The sequence below is a fragment of the Dermacentor silvarum genome, chromosome 6 (genome assembly GCF_013339745.2).
Source record: "Dermacentor silvarum isolate Dsil-2018 chromosome 6, BIME_Dsil_1.4, whole genome shotgun sequence".
NCBI lineage: Eukaryota > Metazoa > Arthropoda > Arachnida > Ixodida > Ixodidae > Dermacentor > Dermacentor silvarum.
The window spans coordinates 119479098-119489259 of record NC_051159.1 but is presented as its reverse complement, the minus strand read 5'-3'; the positions used below and the strand labels follow the sequence as shown (position 1 = coordinate 119489259).

The 10162-nt window shown below is 44.9% G+C and overlaps 1 protein-coding gene across 1 annotated transcript; it reads right to left on the bottom strand.

Moving 5' to 3' along the window:
* Positions 1-237: 237 nt before the first annotated feature.
* On the bottom strand, positions 238-6440 carry LOC125946164 (uncharacterized). Its single transcript, XM_049668662.1, has 2 exons — positions 6166-6440; positions 238-543 (listed from the first exon to the last, which is right to left on the bottom strand). Exons 1-2 carry the CDS (start codon positions 6341-6343, stop codon positions 329-331), a joined length of 393 nt encoding a protein of 130 aa, XP_049524619.1. The 5' UTR covers positions 6344-6440; the 3' UTR covers positions 238-328.
* Between the last annotated feature and the right edge of the window lie 3722 nt (positions 6441-10162).

The following is a 10162-nucleotide window of genomic DNA, read 5'->3' as shown; positions in this document are numbered from 1 at the left end:
GATGTCTTCACTGTTGCCCCCATTAAGGCAAAACGCCTGAATTCAAATGTACACTTTACCTTTCTCGTACGCGCTCAAGATGTCAACGAATATTTCCTCTCAGATGCGTGGCACATTCACGGTGCAAATTTCTCTTTCTGGCAATACAAGAAACGTGTGTGTTTCAGTTTTTTTATTTCGCAGCAATATGGCGAGACTCGAAAAATTTTGTGCAAGTGTGTTGCCGATGAGTAACATTCACGACAGAAATGGTCACAGACATCCAACTTGGTATGCTGCTCAATGGCGAGACACTGAGTCAGCGGCTGCAGCGATTTAGATCAAAACACTATTGGGTGTCATTCGCCAAGATTGCCGATCTCTTCGCTTTTCGAGGCAGCACTCTGCCAGCACGGAATATAATTGCGTAGACAAAGGCAGCAACGATGACGACCACAAGGATCCCGACGAGGACCATCGAGCGCACAGGCAATCCCGGGACGGTACGACTCTGCTTGTTGGTGGCAGGCTTGGCGGCGCCCGCGTTGGCAGTCTTCATTCCATCTGCGGCAAACAAGGGTTCGGCTGCAGTGCCGGCTGATATCGTGGCTTAAGCACGCAAATCACTAGAATTTATTTAGATTTAGAACACTTAGGAAATTACCCGGCAGTCTTTATCTACTGCGCCTATTTGGTATGCAACCAGCTTCATCATTTCCGTTTCCCACCGACATTTCCCTTAGCTAATGTCGAATTCGTGTCGCTGACGTGAAAATCCACGCAATTATATATCTTTTCTTTGAAAGTTCGCAGGGATTTTAGTTGGCAAAACATAAAACGAATCACTGCATAGAACACAAGGACTGCGTGCTTTTGTTCACTTGATATGCCTATGGACGCGTAAATTTGAATGAACACTATTGAAAAACCACATGTCACTTTAGACTTGCAGAGCATTGTTTCAACGCTTTCTTCTCTCATTTTGTGGTAATAAACTGATTATTAGTTAAGAAAACGAAGTTGTAAGGCTGTATCTTTTACATTTCGCTTCGAAACCGCAGCGCTGTTACCTAAGTGTGACGTAACAGATTTCAGAGAATTTAGCGTTATCTTCGTCATTGCGGCTCAGTAGAAGTTCTTGAGTTTGGCTCTTTTGCGATAAAATGTTGTGCATCTTTTCTGATAGAAAATTACCAAACGCTAATCCAGCGCTCCCCAATACAGCGTAATATCTTCGTGAAGGTTTCGTATAATATCCTTGAAATGGCAGAAAGCGAAGCTATAGCAATCGCTGTTTAGTCTGTAATTATCCACACTTCAAAATTTGACTGCACGTCCAAACTGGGACTCATCCCCATTTCCTATAAAAGTAAATGTTTAATAATCTCTACACCATTACATGCTTAGCGCTCAATGCTGTAGAAGCTATACGAAAGTAGTTTGGTCATCGGAAACAGAAAAATCATGAAAGACGTGACAAGGTGGATACGTGGAAGGGAGCCAGTTAGTCTGTTTTCAGCAGGGCAGCAATATGTAAGCCTTGTTCAGTTAGGAAGCTATTGGTACATCATGCAAGTGCTGCATTGTTCGCTCGTGAATGTACGAGAGATGCGCATACTTCTGTTTTTGTGTGGGCGTCCCAGTCGGAAAGGTTCTGCCGCACAAACTTGTTCAGGAAAGTAAAGGAGGAGGCATGGACCCTGTGCATCTTTTCTTACTTCCGCTAACGAATCAGTTTCTGTTTTTTATGACACACATGACCCCTTTTATTGCGATAGCAATTATATGGACACTTAAACCAGATTTCTGCCGTCGCCGTCGCAGTGAGGTTCCGTATAAAGTCCAAGGGCGATAAAATCGTCGCCGCGCGTAGTATGCACGAGCGAAAGCCCGCGCGCTATCACGGAGAGCGAACGCACGGCGGAAAGCAAACGCGACCGTCGCGCGAAAGGCCGTGGGGGTATGGGAGGGAGGGAAGCGGGACGATGCTGTGCTCCGGCACCAAAGGCGTATCTTGCAACCGGGCGTAAGAGGAACTTGCCACTCAATCTCCCACGAGAAAGCAAGAAAGCGGGAAGGCAGCGCGGGAGGGAGGGGGGGGGGGCGCAGCTTCTACTCTGCCAAAAACTGCGCTCGTACTTTGCCCGCGGCTGTGGCGGTCGCCCGCACCGTCTGTTATCTCCAAACGGCTCTGACCTTTGTACGCGCTGTGCATTCGCCGCTCAGTTTCCGTAATTGAAGCCATAGACCGCACGAACCTTCGCCCGCTGTGGCGGCTGCGCTTGCTGCCAGAGTTTTGACAGTCGTTGTCTGCGGTCATTCAGTGTGATTTATTAATGTTTGCTTGTGCGCGCTGACACCACGCTTGTTAATTAAGTTAGTAAGCGAATGTGTCCAAGTTTATGCAGCCGATAAAACTACTATCCCTGCTGCGAATAGCTCTCTACTAATTTGTTATCTCAATTGATGATTCGCCTTTAGGGCTAAACTGCGACATTTTTTTACACACATTGTGCTAATTTCGGCTCAGCTGAGCGATAAGTAACTGAATTCTAGGCGCTGAGAGCATGCCGGAAAATGTTATGAGTAGATCTTTTACGTTAAAAGGTAGAAACTTTGTGATGTGGGTGGCATGCTACTACCTGTAGGCAAGGCCCAGGCCAACATGTGCTAAAACATGTTAAGAAGATGTAAGTGGTAGCAGCAGCAAAGACATTCTTCATTAAGTTGTACACAGGCACTCTTTCAGTGAAAGCTTTTATAGAAGAAAGGAAAGCCGCCCATTAGTACCATGGGTGTCGCATTGCCTTATTTGCGATAAACCATAAAGAATGGATCACGTTTGTTTTTTACAGTGTTGGAAAGGGTATATTTTTGGGATGTGCTACCGAGGGCACTTAAAAAAGGATTTCCGTTAGAATCTCGTGGGATGAGGTGCCCAGCGACCGATAATGATGATGGAATTCATTTTGACATGAATATGTTACTGGGCCTTCAATGCAAAAACCTTTTCATTTGGCGAGGAGGAAAGGCTCTCTGCACGCCGTTTGCTCCTCGCACCATGTTGCGGAGTGATTTCGATATGTTTTAGCTCGTTCTCCATGAAATTTACGTGATGTCAGTTCATATACAAGGACGTCCGGGAACCACTGCGTAGCGTTTGGGTGCAGCAGTAGCTACAGCATGCAGAAATATATATATATATATATATAGGCTGGGCAACATCCGACGTGCAGTATCAGCCGCGGTGTGTGTATGTATTCCGGCTGTATCGGTTTTCACTTGGCGAAGACAACCGTGATCTTTGAATTGCCATCGTGAATGGGAAAATAATCTCCTTATGTGATCGCGTGGCGTGGCAACTGAAACTTAAAAGTGCATGCTCGTGTACGGCCAACCCAATGCGATCTCAAAACATCTAACGGCCGATAGTTCTCACGGATCAAGTCTAGTAGACTTCCAATCAATATGCTATATCTACGCTAGCCTCCCGTATGAGGCCGAGGGCGTTGTTCAACACGGCTATCACTGCGGTTGGTAAACCAGCATGGTACATATAAGCTTCGTTCTTTGGCATTGCCTTTTTGACCTGGAAAACTGACTTAAATCCTGAGGGGATCGCATAAAAAAAATCGGACGCCTGTTCGGGAGGACACAATTTCCCTAAGACCGCAAGACGGGTGAAGTGCATCGTAGCGTACGGGATGAACAAGACTGAAAAAAAAAAGGTTCTCATTCTCTTCTTTCGTGCAAAAACGGGTTAACTCCACCGTAAGTCTGGCATGCTCATGCCGCATGCTTGGACCATGCCCTATATAGAACAAACCGGTCTATAACCCTGCATCTAACATAGCTTCGGACGATCACGCAGTGCGCAAACGGCCCCTCGGCCACTCGACAAGTGTAATTCGCACTGTACGGTATTCTGGTATTACTAAGACTATTTTATTCGTGGACAGAAATCTCGCGCAAGAAATGATGTAGTAGTGAAATGTGTCTACAGACAGCAACTTGGAACACTTGTCAAAGTGACCAGCACAACTTATTCCGTAGCAGAACAGTACCCACGCTGCTGGGATCGTCATATATTTCGGAACTAATCACTGCTGCTAAACCACAGCTTAGAATTACAGCAAGAATGCTGCGGTAAGATCACATTCAGGCTGATTTGAGGCTTAAACAGCAACTTTTGTCTGCAGTTCTGCCACCAGTTTGATGTACTTGGCGACAAATATATCCATTTCATTCACTCATTCGAACACGCGCGCACACATCGCGCTGGGTGCTCCGTCCCCCTCAACGCCGCAGCAACTCCGGCCATGCCGACTGCCCATAGATGGCGCCACGGCGAAGGCAATATAGCGGCGCCCGTAACAGAAAAAAAAAAAAAAAAAAAAAAAAAACTGGTCATCATGGCGCTCCCGTATAACTGGATATCTTCGCGATTCGGACGCACGGCCGGCGCATATATGTATTTCTGAGAAGCCATATTATGGTTTGTTGATGTCCGGAAAGTATATTCTGATTGTGTACCTCAATGGTTGCCAAGGATAGAACCCCGGACAACCCTTAAAGAATTCTAAATATGTAAAGCCATGCTAAGACTTTCTGACGACTATTTCATTACCTACGATATGTAAACCTGTACACTTGTGTTCCTGTACTTGATGTCGAGTTCCGGCAAGTAAACAAGAAGTGTTTTGTGGTCAAGTGTGTTAGGCAACAAGCTCTGAATCAAAAGTGCGTGGGTTCAACACCACGGCATGGCCAACTTTTTCATTCGTATATTTTTTTCAATGGAAACCTAAAAATATGTCTCACATAAACTTTTAACAGGGTCTTTCGAGCATCCCACCAGATATGTGAGATTACACGCAACACCACTAAGCTAGGTGCATAAATATCAGCCTGTCTATACGCTTTAGTGTGCACCAATTGCTTATGCTCGCACTGCACGATCATGCACGTGGTGCTGTCGGCACGCTGCTGCGAGAAGGTGCAAATGACAAATTCGAAAAGCAAAACAACGAAAAGCAACAAGACCTAAAACAACGGTAGCAGCCCTATAACACGTTTTTTTAAGGATAAATGTTTGTCCTAAAACAACTTTCAGTTCGCCCTACAGGGGTCGCTTACTATAACCACCTGTAACTAAATCACGTTATGTGATTATTTATCTCTTACGTATTTGCAACCGCACTATCCACGCGTTTTACTCTGGTATTATTGTGTAGAGAAAAGAAGACTTGAATTACTTGATTGTGCGTGTGCCGCGAGCACAGATTCCGCCGTTGTTGCGTCACGGATGACGCAATCGGCGATAAATTTAGCCTCTCGCTCGGCGTTCGCGCAGGCACAGCTCGACAGTGCATTTGTCGATCCGAACAGGCGTGGTCGCATTTGAAAGAGGTCACTCAGCCATACATAGAAGGTATAATCCAGCAAACAAACTTCTGCTCTTCAGGGGTTATAAGACCTACTAGTATGCATTTTCTTCCAGGAACTTGACGCTTGCGCGGCTTTGGCATCCTCGTGTTCATATCGTGCGGTTCTGAAAGGGAGTGAAGAGACTCGGGCAGCAAGATAGAATGATGCCAATTCGTGCCCACCGCCTGTGGCAACGGTGGGCCCATTACGAATAGGGAGTGAGTGCGATCGCAGAATTAAACCATTAGCGTTTCCACCTCCAATTCCTCTAAGTTACTTTTCGAGCTCGGGATCCTTATTCTAGATGCCGAGTTGAAAAAGTATAAACTACCAAAGCGACAGGTTACATATTTCGTACCCTCCGCAGTAGTTCAGTGGCTGTGGTATTGCGTTGCAAAAGTCGAGGTCACGGTTTCTATCACGTTCGCACCGGCGGCATTGTCATGGGTGCGGAATGCAGAAGCACTTCATTGAGGTACACGTTAAAAAAGACAACGTGGTCAAGACTAATCCAGAGTTCTCCACTACTGCGAGCCTCATAATCAGATCGCGGTTGTTAACACTTAAAATCCTACAGTTTAATTTATTATCTCAAAGCTCGCGTCTCAATGAAGTTCTCGCCAAATTCCTGCAAGCGACACACGCACTACAAGCTACCGTCGCCTAAACACATGGAAAATGAAAAACGCGTATCTTGAGCTCTTTATGCTGACAGCATCGCCTCGTGGGCCTACAGATCTCTAAATATTTTGCATTTACCTTCGCCAGTCGCCTGCAGCGGATTTTCTGCAACCCGTTCTGCGGTAGCTAGGCTTGGCTTCCTTGCGTCACCCGGAACTACAGCGGCTGGTTTCGCGGGATTATCTGGCGCCACTGCGGCGACGTCACTTTCAGATGACTGTGAGCCCCCTCGGTTCAAAGACGTGATCTTCTCCATCGCCTCGACGTGGGCAGTCAGTGCATTTTGTACGCACTCGTCGGCCCCGCTGTTGCTTTTGTGTGAACCTTCATTCGACGATGTAGCCGTTGAGCCATCGCTAGTGCCGTTCCGTGTTGTTGACAGGCTGCTCCGGTCTGAAGCCATGTTTGTTGTTGATGATCGGAAGATCCGAGTAGTAGGTTGGTTGGTTGGTTTGCTTTTGTGAATGGCTCATACCCACAATAAGGTATTAGCCAAGAACCGAATGAGTACACTGCAAGTACAGAAGAATCAGTAATGGGAAATATAAATAGGATAAACGGGAAGTAAAATAACAGAAAGTCAAACAATTTAGGAAGGAACTTGTCCTAATTCTGTAGTGAAGCTTCTCAAGAGCTGCAAAAGGCATACCTATGACAACGCCCTGTAGAGGAACCTTCCAAACGCAGAATATCATGAATAGCAAGGCTTAATCCGTTACAGTGAATTGGTGCTTCTAAAATTTTTCAGTTGTTAAAAATAGCGCTTTCTTTTTTTAAAATGCATAAGCATTTCTATGGCCACCCACCGAGAAATCTGCCCGAGAGTCCGTCCGTCCGTCCTTCGCGTAAGACGATCGCTTTCAAGATAGAACCCGCAGCAATGTTTTACCACGAAAGTTGCTCACACTTTGTCTTATATTCTTTACAAAGTTGTTCCTTGGAATTTTGAGAATTACAGCCAACAAACAAATGTCTTAAACCAAAACACCGGCAGCGCATGTCTTTTATGTTAAAGCTTCTGAAACTAAGTATTACAAGTGCGAAACAAAAAATTGACAGTCACTATGCATACGCCAAAGATAGTGATGGCTAAAACCTGCGGCTCAAGAGACATTCAGTAAATTACTTGACATTCTCTTTCGAATGCATTGTTACTTATTACTTGTTTTTTCCGACCAAAGGTAGTGGGTTCGAGTGCGTAAATTAACGCTGCCCTAATTAACAGTGCCTTAAATAATCTCGTCTTAATTCACACCAAAGGTCGTGGGTTCGACTCCCACGAAAGGTAGTGGGTTCGAGTGCCCTAAATAACTCTATATTATTTAACTGGGCCTGAATAAACTTCGCCTTAACGCCTTAAGGTACGTCAACGAAATTTTGCGTACTAGATGGAAATTTCTTGAACTCCAATTTAACCAAAATTTAGCTTCCTTGAGCATGTAGTTGCCGGGCTGTTTAAAAGAGAAGTTTGCAAAATTTGCCAACCTTCAAAAGCAAATTATGCAAAAAGTAAAAATTCAAAATTATTGTTCTGCGTCTAGGAAATGGATAAATATGTCCTAAAGCTACACAACAAGCCGCAATGCAGTAAATGCGGTAGTTCCTTCTAAATATGGTCACAATTGAGACACTGTTCGCAAAAACCATGTATCTCATGCTTGTTCTTTAACATTTATTTCCAAATCACACTTCATAAATTTCTTTATATAATATATAGTTGGAATCTACAAGAATTAGGCTTTTTCATGGTATATGCCACTGCTTTATATCCCAAGTAGAAGAGCCGCCACGGTTGCTCCAAAAGTACTGAAAACGGCAGGCTCGTGGCGCCGGAGTGAGACCGCCACCTTAAGGCGAATAACATTCTCCGCCTAACTCAACCGTTTTGAGGCTTATCTATCTATCTATCTATCTATCTATCTATCTATCTATCTATCTATCTATCTATCTATCTATCTATCTATCTATCTATCTATCTATCTATCTATCTATCTATCTATCTATCTATCTATCTATCTATCTATCTATCTATCTATCTATCCACCCACCCACCCATGACTCACTCACTCTTATGCCGACCCAGTTCTCTAGGTTGTGTAATAGCTTGGACCACAAGGTGTGTGTTCGGGGTCGTGATGCCGTCCTGATCGTTGCGTCGTCGTCATTCCTGCTTTGTCATCCGACTCTTTCATGTCGTCGTCGTCATGCGGTCATTTTATCATTGTCATCACTTGAGTAACGTCATTCTTCTTCTTCTATCTGGGGTTTTACGTGCCAAAACCAGTTGTGAATATGAGGCACACCGTAGTGGAGGGCTCCGGGTTAATTTTGACCACCTGGGGTTCTTTAACGCCATTGCGCTGTCGTTCTGCCGCCGTTGTCATACCGGATGCGTTATTCCATCGACGGCAGTCTCTCTTCGTCATAGTATTGTTATCATATACTGTCGTCATTAAGTCTTGATCATGCCGCCCTTGTCATACCGTCATCTTCAGACAGTTGTTCTCAGACTTGCAATGTCAGACCGTCGTCGTGAGTAATTTTTTTAGTGTTTCTGATTACTTTTTCTCACGTAGCCGAGCGCGGTATCCTGCTATTTTATCAAGGACCCCGGCAGATGCGCCACTGCGGAAGTTTGCGTTCTATAGGGCGCGCATAATGAATAGCCGTGCGTTGAAGAGGTGTCAGCTTGTTGGGAGAAGAGATTTAATTTGGGCTGACTCCGGCAAAAGCTGGCTTCTTTCAGAAGAGGCAGCTGCTTCACATAGTGCAGTGTGTCACCCACGGAGTCAAAATTAATTACTAACTTTCTGTTATTAGCATTGACGCCCACGCTGCCGTCAGTATGTGTGCTTTGTAGAAGTGGCGAGATGATGACATAAGAGTATGATGGCAGTCCTCGTGTAATAAATGGTGTCATAAGGGTGGCTTGGATACCTATACTATACAGGGTGTGCCAGCTAAATGTAGCCAATGTTTTAAAAACGACGGAGTGTCCTAAGAAGCTCAAAACAACTCAATGGTGTTGAGGTTCGCGTGTCCTAGTCTGTGGTATTTTTTTTTTTTTGGTTTCGAAAGCTCAATAATTATTATAAACTAATTGCCTAACTTTTTAAATATTGCCTTCACCAAGAAAGTGCCTATACGAAAGTTGTAGATCACATTTAAAAATGGCCGACTGAAGTGTTTGCAACTAAGTGCCATTGATAGTGCTTCTTGTAATTGCCTTTAAACAAAGCCCGCGAAATTCAAAAACAAGTGCGTGTTAGCGCCCTATTTCAGCGCTCCCAGACGACCGATCAAGAAACGAAACCCGCTTGTCTCTGCAGTGCTGTCCGGGACGGGCTCGGTGCCGCAAGGTATGCGCCACGAACTGCTGACGCTTCATGAAATGTGAGCGGGCGCCCAGAGTGAGCTGCGGTAGTGAAGGTGTGTCGCGCTTCGACGTGACGTGGCATAAACATATTATTCGCTCCACTTGTGGAATGAAGCTCGAACACGCAGGAAAAAAAGGGGGGAAAAAGAAAAAAAATCTCGGGTTTGAGTAACTGCTGACCGCAGAAATGTAATCGGGAAGGAAAATGCAATTGTCAGGTTCTTCTATTCGTTCGCGATCGTATCTTACTAGCGAGAATTGCTGGCGCGTACCTTGTGGCCACCGGAAACGCCGAGCCCGTCCAGGAACCGCTGTAGAGATAAGCGGATTTCGTTTCTTGATCGGTCGTCTGGGAGCGCTGAAATAGGGCGCTAACACGTACTTGTTTTTTGAATTTCGCGGGCTTTCTTTAAAGGCAATTACAAGAAGCTCCATCAATGGTACTTAGTTGTAAACACTTCATTGGGCCATTTTTAAGTGTGATCTACAACTTTCGTATTGGCACTTTCTTAGTGAAGGCAATATTTAAAAACTTAAGCAATTAGTTTATACTAATTATTGCAGTTTTCAAAACGAAAATAATACCACAGACAAGGACACGCGAACCTCAACACCACTGTGTTAGTTTGAGATTCCTAGCACACTCCGTCGTTTTTAAAACATTGGCTACATTTAGCTGGGACACCCTGTATATGGTTC

What these genes read in the sequence shown, in the direction of transcription:
- LOC125946164 (XM_049668662.1), bottom strand. Translation starts at nt 6,343, where the DNA reads ATGGAGAAGATCACGTCTTTGAACCGAGGGGGCTCACAGTCATCTGAA. An exon ending in GCTGCAGGCGACTGGCGAAG is followed by an intron (nt 544 to 6,165) that starts GTAAATGCAAAA and finishes TGTTTGCCGCAG; the next exon opens with ATGGAATGAAGACTGCCAAC.